Here is a 27,266-nt window from a genome sequence, read left to right on the forward strand (position 1 = left end):
TAAGTTTGTGCCAGCATCTTCATCACAGGTTACTTGTGAGTCATGCATGTCCCCTCAAAGTACTGGGGTCCCCCCACAACTAACTGGGCAGCAAAGTAGCACACAGGACAGCTCACAGGAGCCAGCCTGGGCTACAGGTATAAAAACCATGCTTGAAACTGTAACTACACAGTTAACTGCTACTGCAGCACAGACCCAGAGAGTACAAAGGGAGCTGGCTATCCTCTCTGCCAGAGTGGATGTAATTACTCCCACCCCTGGGGATACTCGTAAGAGAAAGACCCCCTCTCAAACCCCTGATTCCGGGGCTGACGATGGGGATGATGGTGATGATATGGATGATGCAGACGCAGGTGATGACGAGCCTGATGCTTCACAGTCACTACTGCGAGGCACAGAGCCATTGATTATGGCAATCAGGGAGGTGTTGGACCTTCCCTTAGCTGAATCCACAGCAGGTGATACCTTCTTTGCTACTCAGAAAAGGCAACAGGTAGTTTTCCCTGAGCAGGCTGACCTGGAAAGTACATTCAAGTCAGCGTGGAATAACCCAGAAATGAGGTTTAAAGTGGCTAAAAGGTTTAAGTCCACGTTTCCCTTCGATCCTGAGGGACGTAAGGTGTGGGAGGAGCCACCAGAGGTTGATTCTTCTGTGTCTCGCTTAGCCAAAAAGATGGTACTCCCAGTACCAGGGTCGTCTTCACTTAAAGACACCACGGACAGAAAGGTTGAAAACACTTTGAAGTCCATTTTTACTGCTAGTGGCGCGTGTCAGCGTCCTGTATTAGCTAGTTGCTATATGGCCAAGTCCATATACACGTGGGCCTCCCAGATACAGGAAGGTCTTCTGGGCGACATGACAGTTGCACAGGTGTCTGAAAAATTACACCATATTCAGGACACTGCTAAAGTTCTGTGTGAAGCGCAGAAGGAGTTAGGTGCCATTAACGGCCGTAACTCAGCCATGGCAGTGTCAGGGCGCAGATCCCTCTGGCTCCGGCAGTGGGCAGCTGACGCTGACTCCAAAAGGAGTGTAGAAAACCTCCCCTTCACAGGTGGCAGGTTATTTGGCAGTGATTTAGACAAATTAATCTCTAAAGCCACGGCGGGAAAGTCCACTTTCCTGCCATCCACTCCACAGGCGCCGAAGCGTCCTTTTCAGGCTCACTCCCAGCAGCAGTCCTTTCGGGCTAGTAAATTCCGCCCTAAAGCAAGGGGTGGTTCAAACGCTGCAAGAGGCTCCCGTGGTAAATTCAGGAAGCCTTCCGCTTCGGCCACCGCAGAGCGGCCATCTGGGGCAGCTGCAGGGAAACCCGCAGCATGACGGTGGGGCTCCACCATTAGCTCCGGCAGAGGTGGGAGCCAGACTGGCGTTCTTCGGCCAGGTTTGGGAAGCCTCGTGCCTCAATTCTTGGGTACAGGCTCTTATTACGCACGGCTACAAGCTGGAGTTTGCAGTTCAGCCACCTCAGAGGTTCTTCAAATCAGGCCTCCCAGCGTCCCCAGAGGACCAAGTGGTGTTGCAGCAAGCAATCCAAAAGCTGGTGCAGGCCAAGGTTATAACCCGGGTCCCTCCCCTAGAGAGGGGGCAGGGTTATTACTCAAACCTATTTGTAGTTCCGAAACCGGACGGGTCAGTGCGCCCAATTCGGAACTTAAAATCCCTGAATCCCTTCTTGAAAGTAACCAAATTCAAGATGGAGTCCTTGCGGGCCGTGATAGCGGCACTGGAGGAGGGGGAGTTCTTGGCGTCCCTAGATGTGAAGGACGCCTACCTTCGCATCCCAATATGGCCCCCTCATCAGAAATATCTGAGGTTTGCGCTGCTAAACGAGCATTATCAGTTTCGCGCACTGCCATTCGGCTTGTCCTCAGCCCCGCGCATATTCACCAAGGTGATGGCGGAGATGATGGTGGTTTTAAGAAAAAAGGGTATCTGTGTGATACCATACTTGGACGACCTGTTAGTAAAGGCGCGGTCGCCACAGGAACTACAGACAGCTCTACAAGTTACCATACAGACCCTGTCGGGCCATGGTTGGCTCCTGAATCTGGCAAAGTCTTCTCTGTCTTCTCTGATCCCTTCACAGAGACTCCAGTTCCTGGGCATGGTGATGGACACAGCTCTCATGAGAGTGTCCCTGCCACAGGACAAGGTGTTGGACATCCAGCGGCTGGTCACAGACTTGCTAAGGACCCCCCAGGTGACAGTACACCAGTGCATTGTCCTATTGGGAAAGATGGTCGCCTCTTTCGAGGCTCTCCAATTCGGGAGGTTTCACAGCAGGATTTTCCAGCTCGATCTCCTAGGGAAGTGGTCCGGTTCACACCGCCAGATGCACCGGCGCATTGCGTTGTCATCTCGGACCAGACTGTCACTACAGTGGTGGCTCCACACGCCCAACCTGCTGGCAGGGCGTCGGATTGGCATCCAGGATTGGGTCTTAGTCACCACGGATGCAAGCCTCACGGGATGGGGGGCAGTGACCATGGGTCAGTCCTTTCAGGGCAAGTGGACCCTATGGGAAACACGCCTCCATATCAACAGCCTGGAGTTACGTGCTGTGTATTACGCACTTCTGAAGGCGGGCCCTCTCCTCAGCGGTCAGGCGGTCCGTATACAATCAGACAACGCCACCACTGTGGCATTCCTGAACAGACAGGGCGGGACCAAGAGCAGGCCCTGTATGAGGGAAGCATCGAAGATCCTGTCCTGGGCAGAGAGTCATTGCCAAGCGCTCTCGGCCATTTTCATACCCGGGGTGGACAACTGGGAAGCAGACTTCCTCAGTCGCCACGAGCTCCACCCCGGGGAATGGAGTCTACACCACCAGGTATTCAATTCTCTGGTGGCTCGGTGGGGGACCCCACTGGTAGACTTGATGGCATCAAGAAACAACTGGAAAGTATCCAGGTACTTCTCGAGGGCAAGAGACCCTCAGGCAGAAGGAGTGGACGCCCTCTCCATACCGTGGACGTTCAACAGCCTGGTCTATGTCTTCCCACCGATTCCCCTAGTGGCTCGGGTGCTAAGGAAGATAAGAAGAGAAGGAACCGAGGTGATTCTGGTGGCCCCAGACCTGCCACGAAGAACGTGGTACCCGGAACTTCTAAGTCTGCAAAGGGACTCGTGGCGCCTACCTCTGCAAAGAGACCTGCTCATGCAAGGACCGTGCGTCTTCCAGGCCTTGGAACAGCTGCGTTTGACGGCCTGGAAGTTGAACGGCAGATCCTGACTCAGAAGGGGTTTCACACTTCGGTCATCAGAACTATGACAAGTGCAAGGAAACCGGTAACAGCTGCACATTACCACCACATCTGGAAAAGATATGTGGGTTGGTGCGAACAGGGAAAGTTTTCTCCATCAGAATTCAGACTTGAAAGATTTCTTAGCTTTCTTCAAGCTGGTCTGGATCTCGGCCTACGCCTAGGCTCTTTGAAGGTGCAGGTATCTGCGTTATCAGTTTTCTTCCAGAGGAAACTGGCTAATATTCCTGAAGTGCAGACATTCCTGCAAGGAGTATTGCATATACAACCTCCTTTTGTGGCCCCTACTCCACCGTGGGACTTGGATGTTGTGCTGCAGTTCCTTAAATCCTCCTGGTTTGAGCCCTTGGAGGAAATTGACCTGAAATATTTAACCTGGAAGACAGTGGTCTTACTGGCCCTAGCTTCGGCTAGGAGGGTCTCGGAACTAGGGGCATTGACTTGCAAGAGTCCTTATTTGATATTCTTTGAGGACAGGGCAGAATTACGCACTAACCCGCGTTTTCTGCCCAAAGTGGTGTCTGCGTTCCATGTGAACCAGCCAATTGTGGTTCCTGCTGGTGGGCCTCATTCTGAGGTGCCGACGTCCTTGGACGTAGTAAGGATTCTCCGTGTCTACATCAGGAGAACAGCAAGGATTCGTAAAACTGAGGGACTTTTCGTCCTTTATGATGCCCAAAAGATTGGACGTCCTGCTTCCAAGCAGTCTATTGCACGATGGATATGTGCAACCATTAAACAGGCTTATGCGGTAGCAAAGCTGCCTATGCCTGTTGGGGTGAAAGCTCACTCTACTCGTTCCGTGGGGACATCCTGGGCGGCTGCCCGAGGAGTTTCGGCCTTACAATTGTGTAGAGCAGCCACATGGTCTGGCCAACACACTTTTGTCAAATTTTATAAGTTTGATGCTCTGGCCACTGAGGATACTCAGTTTGGGCAAGCGGTGCTGCGGCAATAGGTTCCGCACAATCCCGCCCGTTCTGATATCTTTGGTATATCCCCATCGTTATGAACGACTCCCTGTATCCCATAAGAATGATAGAGAAAATAGGATTTTAATACCTACCGGTAAATCCTTTTCTCGAAGTTCTTATGGGATACAGGGCACCCGCCTCTGTGCGGAGGTTTGCCTTGCTCACTTTGTGAGATATGGACCAATTCTGGGTCCTTCTGCTACCCTTCTTGTTCCTGGCGGACATAGGGTGTAGGTTACCTAGGTAACTTAATCTTACATAGTGTACCTTAAAGGTCCACGAGTGTAAATTGTCACTTAGGTGATAATTCTATGCATTGTTCCAGTTGGAACACAGTTCAAAATAGTTGTCATGTTGACATGTTCTTAGGCCCTTAGACTTCCCAGGTTATGGGGTTGCTAATGTGGTCTGTTATGTTGAATGTTGGGTGTGCTGGATGAATCTCACCACGGTAAATATACACATATTCCTCTCATATTGTTCTTCTCCTTCGGCACAGTTCACTTAACTGAAGCTAGAGGGAGGGGAGCAGAGGGGAGGAGCCAGTACACCCTGTATAAATTTTTATATGTGCCTGTCTCCTTCGGATAAGCTCTTTTCCCCATCGTTATGAACGACTCCCTGTATCCCATAAGAACTTCGAGAAAAGGATTTACCGGTAGGTATTAAAATCCTATTTTTTGAGCCGACATGTGCTGTCAGGTGGTATTTCATGCCCTGCCATCCACTAGGGCGTGGCCCTACCATCTCTGGAGTGCGGTGCACCAACACGGTGTCCATGTCGACATTCAGGACAAAAAAATGGTGAAAAGCCCATGTCGACCTTTTGACTCTCGACCTAGATGCTGTCAACCTAATGCTTGTGTCGACCTTAAGCATGCGGACCAATTTAATGAGCCGACCGAAGAGGTGGTTAACCCAATGCAAGTCGACCTTAGTTTGGTCAACCCAATGACCCATACCCGGCTACATGAGTGTCGTCCAATCTTCAGCCTTATCCAGAATTATCAGCAGGACGCCCTCCAGCTGTTGAGAAACTACAAGTCCCATCATGCCTTGCCACAGATTTGCTATTAAGGAATGCTATGGCAAGGCATGCTGGGATGTGTAGTTTCACAACAGCTGGAGGGCCACAGTTTGGCCACACCTGGTCTATATCAAATGTTGTGCGACACCGCGTTTCCCACCGCACCTACCACGTGTCGGTTGAATGACTGAGGTGGTGGAGTTATGAAAAACTTTCGGGGATAAAGTGTGTGGGGCGGAGATGTGCCAACCAATCAGCTCCCAATGGACCTATTTCTCAAACGCAGCCTGTAAAATGTCAGAAGCTGATTGGCTGGTACTTGATCACTCTCAAAGGATTGATCTCTCCCTGTGTGTGGGAGTAGAGTGGTTCCGTACCTGCCGGTTTGTGTATCTTACGTGGTGGTTCTCCTGTCACTTGCTGAACAGCCTCCTCCCCTCTGCTTAAACATTACACAGGTCTATGGATGTGAGTCTTTCATCTGCGTGTCAGTGGGGAGTGTTTGGCCCCTGATTAAAGGGGTCGTACTGCTGTATATATGTATATACTATTAGGGTGGTGTATCTCTCGGTTTCTGTTCTCGGTGTATCTTATTGGAATCGGCCCCTTTATCTATACACAGGGGGCTTGTTTGTCTGATCCTCCCTGCCATTTAATACTTGATTGAGCATTAAATCATCCGCAGAATTGTTTTCAGAAGATAATTTGGATATGAATTTCCCCGCAGATGAGCCGTCAGCCTCCGAATCTTTCTTAAATGTCACGTCTTCCGTGGTTGTCAGTGCTGGGTCAGCAGGCGTCTGTGTAATGGAAGCGAGCGATTCCTCCTCCTTCTTCCAAACCAGGGGCAGCTCTTGTACACATTAACCTGTCTGAGTCTGGGTGTCCCGTTTCCCAGGGAGCATTCTGGCCGGCTTTGGGCAATAGATGTAAATCTGCAGCTCACTGAGCCGATCCCTGCCCTGGTTGTGGATAAAGTGGCAATAAGCAGTATTTCTGATTGGTTGGGGGGGGGGGGGGGGGGGGGGTGTAACCTGAGAATGACTTCATTATCTGATCCAATGTCATAGTGAACCTTATTTTTGAATGCTAACTTACTACCACGGCAGCCAAGAGGTATGCTAGTCCCCGGTAAAAAATTTTGGGGTGGCGTGGTCACCTCCCACGATTAGGCCATGCCCCTCCATTGTTTAGGGGGGAGGAGAAAAACACCAAAAAGTTAATCAAATTTATGGCTTAGTCCCTATCTACTCCTAAATCCAATCTCTGTCATCACACCTCCCATATCCAGCAAGTTTAAAGCAGATCATTTTGTTTTCACTTTCTGGTAAGGAATCATTTTGGCCCGTGCAGTGACCTCTAGTGGTCACTGTTGGTACTTCACCTTAGAGATAGATCATATGCATGGGCTGCAGTAAAGAAGGCGAGTGAGAAAACAGGGTAAGAGACGAGTGATGGAGAGAGAGAGAGAAGTCAAGGAGGGAGGGGGGGGGGATATAAATATCAGAGATTGCTTTAACTCATGTACAGGTGACTATGATTCATCATTCCCCATCTTGCAGACACTTCTCTAGATAAGTCTTGTGTTCCCCAACACACAAGCCTGATCATTATCTCACAGCAAAGAAAGCTGAACAGCGGGAGGAGAAATCTAATAAAGACAAAAAAAACAACCCAAAGACCATCACAGCAGCGTTTGTTCTTTGTTCTGCAAACAATAAAGGAAGAATAAATAGCTGCAAATGTGTTACTACTAATTAAACTGGGTACAATTGCCATTTATGGAGAATTCTGAGATAGTAACAGTAGAATAGGGGTCCGGTTTGGCGTAGCCACAGCCCTGGTTGCAAGCTTTAGGTAAACAAAGTCCTTGCCTAGAACCGCAGACCTTGTGCCGGAATGCTCGGGCATATATAGAATTCATTAGCTTTTAAAAGGTCAGATTTCACCTGCTTCTACAGAACGGAGGCATTCTGTGCCACGCTATGTATGGATAGAGGAGGGGATTCCCGTTCAGCACAATAAGATCGCCTGCGTCAGGGACCATTGTAACTGAACGTTAGAACCTTTTGTATTTCATTGTTTTTGTTTGTTTAAAGCCCCTGTAAGCCCCAGGGTCCACACATCTGGAGTGCATCGGGACAATTCACCGTTCTTCCGATGGAGGGGTCAGCAAAATCCAGCATGTTGGAAATCCTTGCTTTGACCAATTCTGACCCAAAAATGATCTAAATCAGCAAGTCTGGGATTTTTAACATGGGGTGTTTTACTGAGCTCTTGACAAATCACTAATGAGTCTGCAGGTCCACCTGTATATGAAAGCTGGGTACAGAGCAGGCAGTGTGTACCCAGTGTAAGATCGGGTGCTACACACTTGCCGATGGAGGGCGAGGTTGGGCAGGGGGTGTCGTGCTGCATTCCATAGCAAGGCTCTCTAGCGATATCCTCACTCGTCCTGCGTGTCTAGAAGATGGCGGATATTGCGAACGACCCGCGAGATCGCACATCGTTAGCAATCTAGTGGGCACACAAATATCGTTATCATGCACAGTATTAACATTATCATTTCCTGTGTATGTGTCTTAAAAGGCCCCTACACGCTAGCCGGGGGGTGCTGGCAAGTACATACACACTTGCCGATGATGGCTCAGAAAGGGTGGGGAGTGGCGGGCATACCGCAGCTGCAGCATGGCTGCCGTTGGCAAGGATCTCCCTCGCCAAAACATGCGAGACAAGGGAGGTAGGCGCTAACCATGCGTGGGAGCAAAGGGGTTAAACTGCCCAATTTCCCTGTCCCTCCCTTTTGCCGATCCTCCCCTCGCTCTTCGCCGTCTGTGGGATGACGGAACGCAGCTGGCGTCACACAAACAAGCTTCATTTACAGTTTGATTTCTGGGACCGTTTCCCTTTAACGTGACTTCCACAGTTTCTGCTTTGGAAGTTTGTGAAACGGCTGAGAATCCGGCGCCGGCTGACGCTATGACCTGAGAGTGACTTTATCGCTTCAGTTCAGCTCCTCGGAGGGAATTGGGACGTTAATTAGTTTACTCTCATAAATGAAAGGGCACCAGTCTAACCATCTCTCTCCATTAACTATCTCCGTATTGAGCGTCCATCTTTTGTCTAGCTGGAAACTCTGCAAATGAGTTTTCCTAATGAGCCATCAGCCTTATGGGGACAGTTATGCATTTGTGGAGTGTGAAGGCAGCCTAATGGGACCTCCATTAGGAGGCCTTGTCTGGAGATATCGCCCGCTTCGTTCCCATTAGGCAGCTCGTGGAGTGTGCAGGCCCTAGGGCCCTGCATGTTCCACTGACCCCAGTGTCCGCCTGTCTGTTCCCTTTCAGAGTTTTCAGGGCATGAAAGTCCCTGAGTAAGCGGCACGGGTTTTGTCTCTTATGTTATGACTTGGCTTCTGCTACTAAGTGATATGATGAGGACGGACCACACGTAACCCTTTCCTCTTACATTGTGGCTGCCGGTTCCTAGCTTCTAGATTTGAGAAGGTTGGTAAATATGAAAGAATAATGGAAAGGTGCTGCTGGCCTGGTGAATGCTTGGCTGATGGTGTGGCTGTTTAGCCGGCAGTCAGACGTGGCTGGTGGTGTGGCGGTCTGGCAAGCGCTGGGCTGATGTTGTGACGGTTTAGCCAGCAGTCGGACTAGCGCTGGTGGTGTGGCGGATAAGCCTGCAGTCGGACTAGGGCTGGTGGCATGGCGGATAAGTCGGCAGTCGGACTAGGGCTGGTGGCGTGGGGGATAAGCCGGCAGTCGGACTAGCGCTGGTGATGTGACGGTTTAGTCAGCAGTCGGACTAGCGCTGGTGGTGTGGCGGATAAGCCTGCAGTCGGACTAGCGCTGGTGGTGTGGCGGATAAGCCTGCAGTCGGACTAGCGCTGGTGGTGTGGCGGATAAGCCTGCAGTCGGACTAGCGCTGGTGGTGTGGCGGATAAGCATGCAGTCGGACTAGCGCTGGTGGTGTGGCGGATAAGCCTGCAGTCGGACTAGGGCTGGTGGCGTGGGGGATAAGCCGGCAGTCGGACTAGCGCTGGTGATGTGACGGTTTAGTCAGCAGTCGGACTAGCGCTGGTGGTGTGGCGGATAAGCCTGCAGTCGGACTAGCGCTGGTGGTGTGGCGGATAAGCCGGCAGTCGGACTAGCGCTGGTGGTGTGGCGGATAAGCCTGCAGTCGGACTAGCGCTGGTGGTGTGGCGGATAAGCCTGCAGTCGGACTAGCGCTGGTGGTGTGGCGGATAAGCCTGCAGTCGGACTAGCGCTGGTGGTGTGGCGGATAAGCCAGCAGTCGGACTAGCGCTGGTGGTGTGGCGGATAAGCCTGCAGTCGGACTAGCGCTGGTGGTGTGGCGGATAAGCCGGCAGTCGGACTAGCGCTGGTGGTGTGGCGGATAAGCCAGCAGTCAGACTAGCCCTGGTGGTGTGGCGGATAAGCCAGCAGTCGGACTAGCGCTGGTGGTGTGGCGGATAAGCCGGCAGTCGGACTAGCGCTGGTGGTGTGGCGGATAAGCCGGCAGTCGGACTAGCGCTGGTGGTGTGGCGGATAAGCCGGCAGTCGGACTAGCGCTGGTGGTGTGGCGGATAAGCCGGCAGTCGGACTAGCACTGGTGGTGTGGCGGATAAGCCTGCAGTTGGACTAGCGCTGGTGGTGTGGCGGATAAGCCTGCAGTTGGACTAGCGCTGGTGGTGTGGCGGATAAGCCTGCAGTCGGACTAGCGCTGGTGGCGCTGGTGGTGTGGCGGATAAGCCTGCAGTCGGACTAGCGCTGGTGATGTGACGGTTTAGCCAGCAGTCGGACTAGCGCTGGTGGTGTGGCGGATAAGCCTGCAGTCGGACTAGCGCTGGTGGTGTGGCGGATAAGCCTGCAGTCGGACTAGCGCTGGTGGTGTGGCGGATAAGCCTGCAGTCGGACTAGCGCTGGTGGTGTGGCGGATAAGCCGGCAGTCGGACTAGCGCTGGTGGTGTGGCGGATAAGCCTGCAGTCGGACTAGCGCTGGTGGTGTGGCGGATAAGCCGGCAGTCGGACTAGCGCTGGTGGTGTGGCGGATAAGCCTGCAGTCGGACTAGCGCTGGTGGTGTGGCGGGTAAGCCGGCAGTCGGACTAGCGCTGGTGGTGTGGCGGATAAGCCGGCAGTCGGACTAGCGCTGGTGGTGTGGCGGATAAGCCTGCAGTCGGACTAGCGCTGGTGGTGTGGCGGTTAAGCCTGCAGTCGGACTAGCGCTGGTGGTGTGGCGGGTAAGCCTGCAGTCGGACTAGCGCTGGTGGTGTGGCGGATAAGCCTGCAGTTGGACTAGCGCTGGTGGTGTGGCGGATAAGCCTGCAGTCGGACTAGCGCTGGTGGTGTGGCGGATAAGCCTGCAGTCGGACTAGCGCTGGTGGTGTGGCGGATAAGCCGGCAGTTGGACTAGCGCTGGTGGTGTGGCGGATAAGCCGGCAGTTGGACTAGCGCTGGTGGTGTGGCGGATAAGCCTGCAGTCGGACTAGCGCTGGTGGTGTGGCGGATAAGCCAGCAGTCGGACTAGCGCTCGTGGTGTGGCGGGTAAGCCTGCAGTCGGACTAGCGCTGGTGGTGTGGCGGATAAGCCGGCAGTCGGACTAGCGCTGGTGGTGTGGCGGGTAAGCCGGCAGTCGGACTAGCGCTGGTGGTGTGGCGGATAAGCCGGCAGTCGGACTAGCGCTGGTGGCGCTGGTGGTGTGGCGGATAAGCCTGCAGTCGGACTAGCGCTGGTGATGTGACGGTTTAGCCAGCAGTCGGACTAGCGCTGGTGGTGTGGCGGATAAGCCTGCAGTCGGACTAGCGCTGGTGGTGTGGCGGATAAGCCTGCAGTCGGACTAGCGCTGGTGGTGTGGCGGATAAGCCTGCAGTCGGACTAGCGCTGGTGGTGTGGCGGATAAGCCGGCAGTCGGACTAGCGCTGGTGGTGTGGCGGATAAGCCTGCAGTCGGACTAGCGCTGGTGGTGTGGCGGATAAGCCGGCAGTCGGACTAGCGCTGGTGGTGTGGCGGATAAGCCTGCAGTCGGACTAGCGCTGGTGGTGTGGCGGGTAAGCCGGCAGTCGGACTAGCGCTGGTGGTGTGGCGGGTAAGCCGGCAGTCGGACTAGCGCTGGTGGTGTGGCGGATAAGCCTGCAGTCGGACTAGCGCTGGTGGTGTGGCGGTTAAGCCTGCAGTCGGACTAGCGCTGGTGGTGTGGCGGATAAGCCTGCAGTCGGACTAGCGCTGGTGGTGTGGCGGATAAGCCGGCAGTCGGACTAGCGCTGGTGGTGTGGCGGATAAGCCGGCAGTCGGACTAGCGCTGGTGGTGTGGCGGGTAAGCCGGCAGTCAGACAAGCGCTGGTGGTGTGGCGGGTAAGCCTGCAGTCGGACTAGCGCTGGTGGTGTGGCGGATAAGCCTGCAGTCGGACTAGCGCTGGTGGTGTGGCGGATAAGCCGGCAGTCGGACTAGCGCTGGTGGTGTGGCGGGTAAGCCGGCAGTCAGACAAGCGCTGGTGGTGTGGCGGGTAAGCCGGCAGTCGGACGAGGTCTGGTGGTGTGACAGTCTGGCGAGCGCTGGGCCTTTACCTGCACAGAGGGAAGAGCTCCTGATCCAGAATAAGAACCAGACCATGTTTTCTGCAGTTATGTGTTTAAGACCCTCTTAGTTTGCTTGTCCGAATCTGCCTGTATACTACTGTCTTTCATGTTTTACATTGCCAGGGGGTGAGTTGCGTGGTGCCTGGGGGGATATCCCTCGAGTGGCATTGTCCTCTTGGCCCTTTAGCTCATCTGTGGTGAAGGCTTCCTGTGGTGTTTCTGGCACTCCAGCACTCTCCCTACCCCACTGTTAGTGCGTGCTGCCACTTCTGCTCACTAAGCTTCTATTATCAATGACTTCTTACTCCGATGCTTTACTAGGAGGCTACATTTCCAGCTGAAGGTTCTCAGTGCGACCTGCTGGTTACTGAGCCTACCTGCTGGTTACTCTGCTGGATTGCTCTAGTGGGCTCCGCCACTGGCCTGCTGCTCAGCCTTTCTTTTGGCATATGTTAAAATAACTACATTGTGTTTGCCTTGTTCCCATCTGTGTGTCTGCTTTGATGCAGAGCAGTTGGTTTTTATCGCATCATTACTCTCGTACCACTATGCTGATCTATGCACCATGGAATGTTTTAACAAAAAGGTATAAAATCATTTAGCATAGAACATACAATGTAACATACAAGCTATTGTGATTCACCTGTAGATCGCCATAAGTTTGTACATGCAGACACAAGCCTGCTTAGTGTTACTAGGATTCAATACATGATTGTTGCTATACAATTGTTGTGTTCCCTGCGTGTCTCCTGCCCCATGGTCTTAGATCTGTGTACCCTGCCCCATGGTCTTAGATCTGTGTTCCCTGCGTGTCTCCTGCCCCATGGTCTTAGATCTGTGTACCCTGCCCCATGGCCTTAGATCTGTGTTCCCTGCGTGTCTCCTGCCCCATGGTCTTAGCTTGGTGTTCCCTGCGTGTCTCCTGCCCCATGGTCTTAGCTTGGTGTTCCCTGCGTGTCTCCTGCCCCATGGTCTTACATCTGTGTACCCTGCCCCATGGCCTTAGATCTGTGTTCCCTGCGAGTCTCCTGCCCCATGGCCTTCGGTGTACCCTGCTTTTCTCCTGCCCCATGGTCTTAGATTTGTGTACCCTGCATGTCTCCTGCCCCATGGTCTTAGCTTGGTGTTCCCTGCGTGTCTCCTGCCCCATGGTCTTAGATCTGTGTACCCTGTGTGTCTCCTGCCCCATGGTCTTAGATCTGTGTCTCCTGCCCCATGGTCTTAGATCTGTGTACCCTGCCCCATGGCCTTAGATCTGTGTTCCCTGCGAGTCTCCTGCCACATGGCCTTAGATCGGTGTACCCTGCGTGTCTCCTGCCCCATGGTCTTAGATTTGTGTACCCTGCATGTCTCCTGCCCCATGGTCTTAGCTTGGTGTTCCCTGCGTGTCTCCTGCCCCATGGTCTTAGATCGGAGTTCCCTGCGTGTCTCCTGCCCCATGGTCTTAGATCTGTCTTCTGTGTCCCCATAGGTGCTGTGATTGGAGATGGACAATCTGCTGTGGCCAGTAACATTGCAAACACGACCTACAGATTGCAGTGGTGGGACTTCACCAAGTACGATTTACCGGAGATCAGTAATGGTAAGTGGTAAGACCATTGAGCGGTCACTCTGCCCGTCTTTATACCCAGTCATTACATTTCTAATGATCATTCCAATCCTGCAGCTACTGCGAACGTGCTTGTTCAGAACTGCAAAATCTACAACGATGCCAGTTGTGACATCTCTGCCGACGGACAGCTCCTTGCGGCCTTTATCCCAAGCAGCCAGCGAGGCTTCCCGGATGAGGGCATTCTGGCCGTCTACTCCTTGGCCCCACATAACCTGGGCGAGATCCTCTTCACTAAGCGTTTTGGTGAGTAGGAGGATTTGCTTAGTGTGAAGTTCTGCATGGGGAACTTGGGCTTCTGAGTAGTCACTGCAACGTTATGTCCGTCTGCCTAGGTCCCAATGCCATCTCTGTGAGTTTGTCCCCGATGGGCCGATACGTCATGGTAGGCCTGGCTTCCCGCAGGATCCTGCTGCACCCTTCCACCGAGCACATGGTTGCCCAGGTTTTCCGGCTCCAGAAACCACACGGAGGAGAGACGTCTATGAGAGTGAGTTCCCCTTATTTATTCTGACCTCAGAAGGATTTCCTTTGTTCTAACTGGAAAGAAAATCCAGAGCTATGTTTTCAGAAACTCCTATTTTGGACGCAATATGGTAACGAGGTTGGCCCAATGGATGTTTACCCAATGACCCATAACCATTTGGACACCTAAGAGTTTATATAAATGAATGTTTGAGCTTACTAATCTTGTAGTACTGTATACAATGCCAGTTGTGGGTCTCTGTTGCTAATGGTAACCCCGATACACTCTCAATCAGTGGATGTTTCAACTGTTAGCTTGTAAGGAATGAACATTCCGCCTCCCCCCTCTGTCTATCTCTTCACTGGCTCCCCATTCCTTTCCGAGTTCTCTTTAAACTCCTCACCACCACCTACAAGGCTCTCTCCTCCTCCACCGCTCCCTACCTCTCTTCACTGATCTCTATCCACACTCCCTCCCATCCTCTTCGCTCCATCACTGACCGCCGACTGACCTCTCACCTAATCACCTCCTCCCACTCCCGTGTCCAAGACTTCTCTCGCGCTGCCCCCCTGCACTGGAACAACCTCCCGCCACCCATCAGGCTTTCTGATTCCCTTACCTCCTTCAAGCGCTCCCTCAAAACCCACCTCCTCCTAACCTCTTTTGATCCTCCTATCCTGCCTCCGTTCCCCTCCGTTCCTACTTATCCTATTGTATTTCGTTCGTCCACCCACCTATTTTTAGTATGTTAACTCTTATGAGCAGGGCCCTCCTTCCTCACGTACTCACCCTACCTCATTACCTCACCTGTGCTCCTGTCCTGTTCTTCCCTTCCTCTACTTCATCTTCAGTCTCCTCGACAATTTTGACACCTACTTCTGAACTGATGCTGATTTTATTTCTACCAGCTATACCCCTATTTATACTGTATTTTTCAACACACCCTGTACGTTACCTTGTCATTTGTTTTTTGTTTGCTATGTACGGCGCTGCGGACACTTTTCGGCGCCTTATAAATAAACGTACTACTACTAGTGGTCATTCTAGCTCCCCGCACCTTCCAAAACCTGTGCAGTCACTCTTACCTACCTGTGTGTGTATATCTCTCTCTGCAGTGGTTCTTCTAGCACAGTGTGGTCTGCCAATTAGTGCTGAAATACAGACCACACTGTGCTAGAAGCACCACAGCAGAGAACGACACCCCAGGTAGGGAAGAGGAAGATGCAGGGTGCTAGAATGCATCAACCAGGGATGTTTGCAGCATCCTCCCGCAGGGGGATGCACTCCCAGTTGTTGTATGAGCCAACTAAAGCCTGGACGTTTGCACAAACCCCTAAACTAGCGATGGCCATGTATCTCTGATTTCTCAAATAGATTCACCACAATTTTTAGAGCAAGTCTGGAGGATTGCGGAAGATTCTGACATTTTTATTTTTTTTGAAGCGGCTTTTTACGGTTTGCCTTTTAAATGATTGCCGCTTTAAAAAAAAAAAAAAAACAGTCCGATCGGCCGGCGTACCGCACCTCTGGCAAACTCATACCCTACTAATATATGTGTCTCGATGTGGTAATAGAACGATCCACAACTCCCGATGCTGCAGCAGTGAAGATTCTGCCTGTCCCGCTATAGCTGCACTGGACATATCTCTCTTTTTTTTTTTTTTTTTATAAATCCATATGGGAAAGCTTTCCTTGCTCCCAACATCATCCGTTCACAAGATCCATATCGTACCTCCAGTTTCCTATCACTGTCCTATACGACAACCGTTATTCATGTACACAATATACTCTATTCAGAGATGTACACTAATGTCAACGCATCAACTGTGCGACAATATGCATTTGTGGCAGCTGGATTTGTATGGGCGCCCACCGGCTGCTTGCTGAGTGCCAGCGATTGCATACAAATTCGCAACAATGGTCCCAGGTCGGCCGATAATTCAATATCTGAGTATCCCTATTTCTGCGCAGCGCGGCAGCCGTTGGTGAGATGCCGCAGCCATTGCAGTTGAGTACAGGATTGCAGTCACGGACACACCCTTAAGACTGTAATGTCACGCCTGCTGTTTTGCCGCCACTCCCAGTGACCTCACTGATACGATGCCAGTGATCAATCTGTTTTCCAGAGAAATTGTTGCTGTGGTTTAGGGGGTGTTCAATGTTGATTTAGACTGTTGGAACGTTTCAGACAGGCAAAATATCGCCGGTTTCCAACGACAATTCTACAGAGGGGTTAGGTATGCACAGCCTATAGGGAGCCATAGGTGCATTGTGGGAACTGGGGGGACACTTCAGAATGCCTACATCAGGCATGGCCGAACTGCGGCCCTCCAGCTGTTGTGAAACTACAAGTCCCATCAGGCCAGTTTTGCTATTAGGGAGTGCTAAAACTATGGCAAGGCATGCTGGGATGTGTAGTTTCACAACAGCTAGAAAGCTAGTTTGGCCACGCCTGGCCTATGTAGAAGGAGTGTCACTGGTGGTAGTCCAGGGACAAAATGTAGCAGGCTGCGAGCAAAACTTCACCTGCAATCCGCAGGATATTATTACGTATGGACCGGTTTTAATATACGTATTCCCTTGTGTGCAGGGCTATTTTTCAGCAGGCTCCAGCAGGAACTGAGGCCCTTATTCTAGTTCACTCTTTCTGACAAAATATTTCTTAGATGGACAAAACCATGTGCACTGCAGGTGAGGCAGGTGTTACTTGTGCAGAGATAATTAGATTTGGGTGGGGTTTTACACCTGTCCCACCTGCAGTGCACATGGTTTTGCCCATCTAAGAAATATTTTGTTAGGAAGAGTGAACTAGAATAAGGGCCTCAGTTCCTGCTGGAGCCTGCTGAAAAATAGCCCTGCTTGTGTGGCACTTTGAACGCCCCAGAGCAGCCGTTCTGTTCTCAGCGTGAGTTGCCAGTGGTTACCGCAGTGCCATGGTCTGTTGGGTTATTACAGAGCGCCCTGTGCTTTCTGCTCTCCAGTAACATGGCGAGTTACGTTTCCGTTCATTCCAGCTCAGTGTATTTCTCCTGGCTGCCCACTCTCTATTGTGATATTCCCCAAAGCCCATTAGTGTGTGCGCAACACTGTTCGAAGACAGACACTGGGATGGTGGAGCCAGAAATAAGCTGGCACGTGGGCAGCCGGGCGCAGGGGCTGATAGTGCTTGTTAAGGAATCTGAACTGGTGCCAAGAATTGGTCACATCACGTCTCCCCCGCATTCCGCTATACCATTTCCTTATTGTGATTCATTCCCACCACTATGCCTTCGTCTGCCCCCACCCGCTGTCATAGTGGCAGACTATGATCCAGCGTGGAGGGCGCAAACTCCCCTGGAATGCTGAAAGAAGGGGGCAGGGATGCTCAGTAGCCCCCAAGTAACTCCTGCTCTAGGAGACCACTGTAACCATTGTCCGTTGCCCTGCAAGCCATTCATGTGCCAGTCTTCTGTGCCAGGGGGTGAGACTGGTGACTAAACTATTTCTGTTTCCTTTTTATAGTGTTTGCGCTATGTACACACACGCACACACGTTAATAGCAAATCAAAATGCCCCTACCTCCAAGTTAAATCTGTTTTAACCGCTCCCTCTCTCCATAGCCAGGAAGTTTGAAACAGATCATTTTCGTTTCACTTTCTGTTAAGGAGTCATTTGGTCTGTCGAGGGGCCTCTAGTGGTCACTGGTGGTACTTCACCTAAAAAGTGAAGGTATTGGGGGGGAAATTGACTAAGATGCGTATTCTACTTCACATGCGATGTTGCTATGGGAAACAATCAGATCCTGTGTACTATCTTCTAGAGGGTGCTAAATGAAGAAGTAGATTCTGATGTGAAGTAAAATACACATCTTAGTCAATTTCCCCCTTAACATTTTTGCAGGGACTCTAATCTGTTTCAAACTTGGTGGATATGGAGAGAAGAAGCTGTGAGGACAGGAACAGGAGCTAGGAGCAGATAGGGGGTGGGGAGGCGTTAAAAACTGTCACAGCTCAAAGTGAGAGTACATTACATATAGAAGTCGTCATTTGAAAGACTTTTAACTAGTGTGTATGCGTGTGTATGTTTGTATGTAATATAATATAGTTTGTGTGTGTTACAATGATGGTGTCATTACCTACTGCATTACCTACTTAAGTATAGGAATTGCTAACGGTAGTTATTAAATGTATCGCTGACAAGAGCAGCCAATTAAAGATGTTTGTTTCACACGATTAGTTCTCAGTCACCGTCACGTTCTCCCTTCCCGTCTGTGTACTGTAAAGCGGTGACTTGAAAGTGCGCTCTGTAATTAGAGAGCGAAGCGGAGAGTTGTGTGTTTCTTACAAACACATAAACTGTAACAGCAATAACCCCGATCTGAGGCAACACAGGAAGAAGTTGCTGCAAGGTTTTTTTTTTTGTTACTTGTTTTGTTTCTTTACAAAGTTCCGCAGCGCTGAAACAGAGAACAATTCTATTATCTCCCACTTTAACTGAAGACGTTGCGGAGTGTGTATAATGTCTAGGCAGGTAATAATGTCATAATTTGCCTAAAAGCTTCTGGCGTTCTGTGCGGTGCCTGGGGATTCTCCGCAGCGCCTGACTATCCCACGCTGCCTGCAGCATTTAATATATGAATATATATGTACTGTGTGTGTGTGTGTGTGTAGTCAGAATATAGGAACATCATCTATAGGTTGCTTGTTGGGGTCCCGGGATCTTGTTTAGCAGAATAGTGGATAATGATTACAGACACTGTCGGGGTCTTGCTTTAGGCAGATAAATAAGGGAAGAGACATTTGCAGGTGGTTATGTAGGTGTGCGATGGAATTACATAGGACTTAGGGGCCCAATCTGGAGAACCCGTATATTCGGCCCCTGGCCAGGGTTTCCTCTTGTGCAAACCCGACTGAACGGCGGTGCAGAGTCGCTCACTTACCAGGCAGTTCGCAGAAGGGGGGGAGACATGGTGGTGGTGCTGGGCCATGGGGACGCCCAGTGTTTCATAGGCGTCCCCATGGTTACGCGGGCGGGCCGATGCCTTGCCGGGGGGTGTGAGGCTGACATCACATGGCAGGATGTGAAATGAGGTGGAGGGCGAGGTGCATCAGATCACACGAAATATGATCGCTTGCACCCACCCAGTCTTCCGAGAATGGCCACCACTAAATGCATGTGATTGACATCCTGGGATCATTCGTGGGAGGTTACAACGAGTGGCAGCAAAAACGCAGATGTGGCACAACCATTTTTAGGGTGCAGTCCTGTAATCGGCTTATCTGCGACCGACGCTGCGACGTAGCTGCTGGGACTTGTATGGCCGATCTGGGGCTGGCGTCTCCATACAAATCCAGACACATGCGACCGTGTCAACATATATGCTTCTGAATTAGGCCCTTTCTGGTCTATCAGCGTTACAGCTGAACTTACTGTAGCTCACAAAAGATGTGCAAGCTTATTCTGGTCGCCATAGTTACTTGTTAAAGGACCAATAATGATAAAATGAGAAGTTGCACTTTCCCATACTCCATATTTATGTGAACTTGTGGGGGGATATCGAAACTTGGAAAGAGCGTAAAGTTTTCCATAGCAACCTATATTCCACATCTAGCTCAGCATTAATCCAAGTACAGAGGCTGATTGGTTGCTATGGGAAACTTCTCCTCCCTAGTTATCTAGCCGTGACCGTCTGAGAGATCTATATCGACCGTGGTGTCAGTAAATTTAGTATAAGGGAAATTCTTTAACACACCACATACACACACACACACACACACACACACACACACACACACACACTAACACTCTTGCGTAGTGGAACGCTAACGTTTTGTACACACATACGTGGATGATGTTAGATGTGGCCTTGTATGAAGACAACTTGCACTTGAAGTCAAAGGGTCTTTTACAGTAACGGGCAGAGTGAGTGACAGGTGACGCCGCGCTATGTAATTAAGGTGGTCTGTGGCGGTAATGATCCGCTGCGCTCACCAAGGCCGGAAGGTCAGCTCTTTATTTGCTGACTCTGGTGCCATGGAAACGTTGGGGAGCATTACAGTGAGGCGCTGGGTGCGGGCAGTACTGGCATAGGAATAAGGTGCTGTTTTGTGAAAGTGATGTCCGTCTGGAACAAGGATTTAAGGGGAGGGGTGCTGCAGGCCAGAATCTTGGTGCCCTAGAAGAGGAGAAGCTGCGGTCAGGATGCAGGGAGAACAGCAAAGGATTAATTGCACGGGGTGTAGTCGCCGCTGATTATCTCTTCCCTAGATCCAATCTTGTTAATTTTCAGCGAAAGTGTCATGCGATTTAAATGCAGCTTCCTCGGTAATTATGACACATGCGACTTGTGCAGCGGGGCTGTGTTTAGAAGCCTTTATTGGCAACACGAGTGTAAGAGCTCTCCAGGGAGCGTGAGACTGCGAGGGAGGCACGGAGGTGACACGCTGAAGGCTGCAGGAAGACTCTGGTTCCTAATGACGGATTTAGGGAGCGTCGCAAAACGTACACACAGGAATAAGGGGTGGGAAGGACGGCTCAGTCTCCGTGATTCAGTGGGTATGCCTTCCTCTGCCAAACCTCCTTATATGCTTCATCCATGGGTTTTGAGGGTTGCTCATTGTCTGATGCCATAATCCTTTACCAATGGAAGTGGCTCTGACACGTGAATCTGCCATTCCGTCCGCGCAGCCGACATTCCGGCTAATTAAAATGAGTTTTACCAGACTCGTCTAGCCGTCCGCCTTACTGCAAACACTGCTGGGAACTTCTAATGGCTTTTACACACATTTATAATGTCATGTCCCATCCACTGATGTGCTGTGCAGCACTATTATAAAAAGGTTACTGCTGGATTGGTAATTGATGTTCATTAGATTCCTGAGCTCGTACATCCGCTTTCCTTCGTCACCAGTACGTCATATATAGTACTTAGAAATGCTGTGTACATACATGGGATTTAAAAAATGACAGTTAGGAGCTGATTGGTGGTTTATCGCTCTTTGTTTTATCACTCTGGGCAAAATGTACTAAGCCTCAAACGTGATGCACCACCAACAATCAGCCCCCAACTGGCATATTTTTTAATCCAGCCTGTGTTGGGAGCTGATTGGCTGGCAGTTTATCACTCTCCAATTTGACCACTTATTAAGCTTGGTACATCTGACCCACTATCCCGTTCCGTGTAGCATTTGTGCCACTGTGGCTTTCAGTGTGGGTTTAGACCAGTGGTCCTCAGGACCCCACACAGGTCATGTTTTCCAGATCCTCTGTCACAATTTAATAATCCACCGGTAACCTGGAAAACATGAACTGTTTGGGGTTTGGGAACCTGTGGGTCAGATGTTCCTGGCTTTCAGTCTAAGGAGTAAATTTACTAACGCTCCGGAATCTGATGAGGGGGGTTTTGCCCATAGCAACCAATCAGATTGGGTCTGTTAATTTCTAGGCTGCAGTAGAGCACACGGATGTTTTCCAGGTCTGCTTTGGACTTAATGTGATAGTCGGTGATACACAGCGCACCTGCCGGGTGACCTGGAACACATGAGATGTGAGCGGTCTGGAAGACAGAGTTTGAGAACCATTACAATAGAGAAATGATGGACAGAATCTGGTTGCTACGGGCAATGTCACTTTCGCTTTAGTCCGTTTACCTCTAAGTCTCGGAACTACAGATGACACTGATTTATTTTTCTCAGCTCAGTATATGCAACATAACACATGATATATGGATGAATATTCTAGCCTAGTACTTTGTATACGTGGTCCAACAGCCACTGTGGAACTACACATTGCAGCATGCCCTGATGCTTTTTAGCACACTCTCTAGTAACAAAACCGCAGCAGGGCATGCTGATATTTGTAGTCCCACTGCTTTTCGAGGGCCCTATGTTGAGTCGTGCTGTTATATGCCATTTACCGTACACGTGGTTTCAGCTCTGTGTACTTTTTTGCTAATTAAACAATAAAACCTCTTATTTAAAGACCTTCTCCTAAGCTTATAAAAATAAAGAAATATTACCGGGTTCCTTAATGTTGACCCTGTTTTTCTAATCCAATCAACAAGGACGTTACATTCTGCGATGCTTTATTTTTCACATGAGATTAGATTGGTCACGTTTTAGGACTCGGTGGGAAGAGATGATTGTTATCTATATACTGATGGGTAAAATCTGATCTGACGGATGCATTTGATCACATGACCTGTACTAGAATAAATCTTCTTAAGTCCTTTTATGGACGTAGAGCCAGGCCACGCCCATGTGCAGTAGATCCCAGAATGCACTGCAGGTATTGATTCCCGTTCATGAAGTTTTAATGGGTTTTCTGTCAGTGTCTCACTCCCTGAGTTATCAGACTCGTAAGCGTGGCCCATCGATGTATGCGGGTAATCGGTTGTCAGAGCTGTCCGCGTGTTTCAGGGTGTGATTAAAGCTGATCATCTGTATGTGCCAACAATGCATGTGGAGTTTATTATGTTGTGTTACAGGAATTACTATACCTGACCTCTGCTTTGTTTTCTAGCGTGTCTTTAACGTGTTGTATCCGATGCCTGCGGACCAAAGGCGACATGTCAGCATCAACTCTGCTCGTTGGCTGCCTGAACCTGGCCTGGGATTAGCTTATGGTACCAACAAGGGCGACCTGGTGATCTGCCGGCCGGAGTAAGTATTGGGCCCGTCCTTCTCGTGTTGGGACAGTGTAAGATGGCGAGCATAGCGGTACACCGATTCGGTGTCCATGTTGACTTTCAGGTCCCCCCCCCCCCCCTCCCCCGTCAACCTTTTGACTGTCAATCCCATTGTTGACCTAATGGTTGTGTCGGCCTTTGGACCAGGCCTCTAGCACAGCGACTACCACCTCTATTATACTCCCTATGTACTGGTCGTAGAACTCCATGTCCATTACTTAACACCTTGTTATATAATTATGCTCTGGGTGGGGGGGTGGGGTATCAAGAGCGGGGGGGCCTGTGTGCAGTCTTCTTCCAGACCCCCTCATTTCTAGTCAGCGGAGCTCTAGTGAGTGCCAATAGACTCTGGTCTCCATAGACTCTGGAGCTATTTTCCGACGATTTCCCTGCTGTGCATGATTTAAACACAAGTAAAATGTCCGCTGCACCGTTGTTTCAGCGACTGTAAAGCTGCCGCTCCCGCCGTGGGACTCCGCACCGGTAGGCATGGGAGAAGTGGGTGTGGGGGGAGTGGTGTGGTTCTCCCTAGACTTTTGCAGCGATCATTTTACCTCAAATTAATGCCAGCCAGCCCATCTCCTCCTCCTCCCATCTTTCTGTCAGAGGTTTGAGCAATCTGCGATCGTTTTGCCTGGCCTGGATATTGCTTATTTCCCCCGGAGGGTTACAATCAACAACCACAGGATACTTGTTGTTCGGACGTCGCAGCTAATGAGCTCCAGGTGTCAGTTTAAAGCTGTGTCATTTGTCCGATTCAGGTTTCATCTTCTTAACGCCATTAGCTTATCGCTTCCTGCGGTTATTGATCGGCCGATCAATATCCCTTTCAGATCCCTTGCATGAGGTTGCTGAGGTTTTGGCGGCGAAGGCCACAGTACGTCTCTGAACTGTGGTTAACGAAAGTCCGCCAGTGTTTGATATTTAATTGTAACCCGATGAGCAAAGCAAAAGCTTGCCAAAATCTTCGGGTTTAGTCACAACACCCATTGTCATCAGAGCCATTGCTAAGCAACCGCTGAAAGATTTTATTTGTTCATAATATAGACTTGTACAAAGAGGCGATCTTCCATCCAAACAATGCTTTGTTGTGGGAGCAGCGATCTATTTTCAGAGAACTTTTTGTTTGTATAATACACTGAAATGTCATCGCATACATGTTGTTATGTCGCCTGCGGCGTACCCGTTATCCGCCGGACTTCTGACTAGCCCTGTGTGGGCACAAGCCATGTATAAGGGTGCAGCATATCCATTAACGCTAAACCACTGATACCAGGAGGCACTTGCACCTCACTAATTTCATATGTAGAATTTTGCAACACTTTTTTTTGGGTGGGGGGGTCATTTTCTACGTTTAGCATTATGTAACCACCAATAGTGTACTGTGTCCCCTGCACCATGCTCTGCTCAGTATTACCAGTCCTATCCATGCCGGTGGTAGATCAAGTAAAAGATGGGAAAAAGTTTTGCCCACCGTATCAAGTCAAACTCTGGTCGCCTGTTTTACCTATCGACCTTGACACAGTGGACCTTTTGACCATATGGGGTCGACTTATTGACTGTCTAACTAGAAACAATGATATACAGATGAGACTATGTACATCTAGACTCCTTTCGCGTTAAATAGCCCTTCTAGTTGCGCTGCTTGGTAGTGCCGGGTAAATAACTTGCACAGGAGCTCCTGCTGATTAAAATGATATGCAGCATGCCTATATTCAGTGTGTCAATGCAGCGGTTTGTGCATATAAAACGTCCCCTTACTCTGTTTTCCTGGGAAACCGTTTGATGTACTTTTTCTTATACAGATATGGCGGCAGTCACACTGAATATAGGCACGCTGCATATCCTGTTAATCAGCAGAAGCTGCCTGTGCAGCTCATTCACTCATTTCTTATGCAGATACGGCGGCAGTCACACTGAATATAGGCACGCTGCATATCCTGTTAATCAGCAGAAGCTGCCTATGCATCTCATTCACCCATTTCTTATGCAGATACGGCGGCAGTCACACTGAATATAGGCATGCTGCATATCCTGTTAATCAGCAGAAGCTGCCTGTGCATCTCATTCACCCATTTCTTATGCAGATACAGGGGCAGTCAAACCGAATATAGGCATGCTGCATATCCTGTTAATCAGCAGAAGCTGCCTGTGCAGCTCATTCACCCATTTCTTATGCAGATACGGCGGCATTCACACTGAATATAGGCACGCTGCATATCCTGTTAATCAGCAGAAGCTGCCTGTGCAGCTCATTCACCCATTTCTTATGCAGATACAGGGGCAGTCAAACCGAATATAGGCATGCTGCATATCATGTTAATCAGCAGAAGCTGCCTGTGCATCTCATTCACCCATTTCTTATACAGATACAGGGGCAGTCAAACCGAATATAGGCACACTGCATATCCTGTTAATCAGCAGAAGCTGCCTGTGCATCTCATTCACCCATTTCTTATACAGATACAGGGGCAGTCAAACCGAATATAGGCACACTGCATATCCTGTTAATCAGCAGAAGCTGCCTGTGCAGCTCATTCACCCATTTCTTATGCAGATACAGGGGCAGTCAAACCGAATATAGGCATGCTGCATATCATGTTAATCAGCAGAAGCTGCCTGTGCATCTCATTCACCCATTTCTTATACAGATACAGGGGCAGTCAAACCGAATATAGGCACACTGCATATCCTGTTAATCAGCAGAAGCTGCCTGTGCATCTCATTCACCCATTTCTTATGCAGATATGGCGGCAGTCACACTGAATATAGGCATGCTGCATATCCTGTTAATCAGCAGAAGTTGCCTGTGCAGCTCATTCACCCATTTCTTATGCAGATACGGCGGCATTCACACTGAATATAGGCACGCTGCATATCCTGTTAATCAGCAGAAGCTGTCTGTGCAGCTCATTCACCCATTTCTTATGCAGATACGGCAGCAGTCACACTGAATATAGGCACGCTGCATATCCTGTTAATCAGCAGAAGCTGCCTGTGTATCTCATTCACCCATTTCTTATACAGATACGGGGGCAGTCACACTGAATATAGGCACGCTGCATATCCTGTTAATCAGCAGAAGCTGCCTGTGCAGCTCATTCACCCATTTCTTATACAGATACGGCGGCAGTCACACTGAATATAGGCATGCTGCATATCCTGTTAATCAGCAGAAGCTGCCTGTGCATCTCATTCACCCATTTCTTATACAGATACGGCGGCAGTCACACTGAATATAGGCATGCTGCATATCCTGTTAATCAGCAGAAGCTGCCTGTGCAGCTCATTCACCCATTTCTTATACAGATACGGCGGCAGTCACACTGAATATAGGCACGCCGCATATCCTGTTAATCAGCAGAAGCTGCCTGTGCATCTCATTCACCCATTTCTTATGCAGATACGGGGGCAGTCACACTGAATATAGGCACGCTGCATATCCTGTTAATCAGCAGAAGCTGCCTATGCAGCTCATTCACCCATTTCTTATACAGATACAGAGGCAGTCAAACCGGATATAGGCATGCTGCATATCCTGTTAATCAGCAGAAGCTGCCTGTGCATCTCATTCACCCATTTCTTATGCAGATACGACGGCAGTCACACTGAATATAGGCACGCTGCATATCCTGTTAATCAGCAGAAGCTGCCTGTGCATCTCCTTCACCCATTTCTTATACAGATATGGCGGCAGTCACACTGAATATAGGCACGCTGCATATCCTGTTAATCAGCAGAAGCTGCCTGTGCAGCTCATTCACCCATTTCTTATACAGATATGGCGGCAGTCACACTGAATATAGGCACGCTGCATATCCTGTTAATCAGCAGAAGCTGCCTGTGTATCTCATTCACCCATTTCTTATACAGATACGGGGGCAGTCACACTGAATATAGGCATGCTGCATATCCTGTTAATCAGCAGAAGCTGCCTGTGCATCTCATTCACCCATTTCTTATACAGATATGGCGGCAGCCACACTGAATATAGGCACGCTGCATATCCTGTTAATCAGCAGAAGCTGCCTGTGCATCTCATTCACCCATTTCTTATGCAGATACGGCGGCAGTCACACTGAATATAGGCACGCTGCATATCCTGTTAATCAGCAGAAGCTGCCTGTGCATCTCATTCACCCATTTCTTATGCAGATACGACGGCAGTCACACTGAATATAGGCACGCTGCATATCCTGTTAATCAGCAGAAGCTGCCTGTGCATCTCATTCATCCATTTCTTATGCAGATACGGCGGCAGTCACACTGAATATAGGCATGCTGCATATCCTGTTAATCAGCAGAAGCTGCCTGTGCAGCTCATTCACCCATTTCTTATACAGATACGGTGGCAGTCACACTGAATATAGGCACGCTGCATATCCTGTTAATCAGCAGAAGCTGCTTATGCATCTCATTCACCCATTTCTTATACAGATATGGCGGCAGTCACACTGAATATAGGCACGCTGCATATCCTGTTAATCAGCAGAAGCTGCTTATGCATCTCATTCACCCATTTCTTATACAGATACGGCGGCGGTCACACTGAATATAGGCATGCTGCATATCCTGTTAATCAGGAGCAAATGAATGTGCTATTTAATGTAAAATGTATTACGTCGAGTATAGATGTCTGCAGAGGCATATATCTATATGTACGGAGTTTAGCT

General features: G+C 49.9%; 1 protein-coding gene across 4 annotated transcripts in view; it reads left to right on the plus strand.

Moving 5' to 3' along the window:
• Positions 1-27,266, plus strand: part of AMBRA1 (autophagy and beclin 1 regulator 1) — a 77,116-nt gene that overhangs the window by 44,414 nt on the left and 5,436 nt on the right. For all 4 annotated transcript variants that reach the window (XM_083164486.1, XM_083164485.1, XM_083164484.1 and 1 more), the window contains exons 12-15: positions 13,325-13,435; positions 13,520-13,708; positions 13,798-13,952; positions 22,428-22,567. In XM_083164486.1, coding sequence (XP_083020612.1) covers positions 13,325-13,435; positions 13,520-13,708; positions 13,798-13,952; positions 22,428-22,567 — 595 coding nt within the window. The remainder of the gene's footprint in view (positions 1-13,324; positions 13,436-13,519; positions 13,709-13,797; positions 13,953-22,427; positions 22,568-27,266) is intronic.

The sequence above is a fragment of the Crinia signifera genome, chromosome 11, assembly GCF_055691185.1.
Source record: "Crinia signifera chromosome 11, ASM5569118v1, whole genome shotgun sequence".
NCBI lineage: Eukaryota > Metazoa > Chordata > Amphibia > Anura > Myobatrachidae > Crinia > Crinia signifera.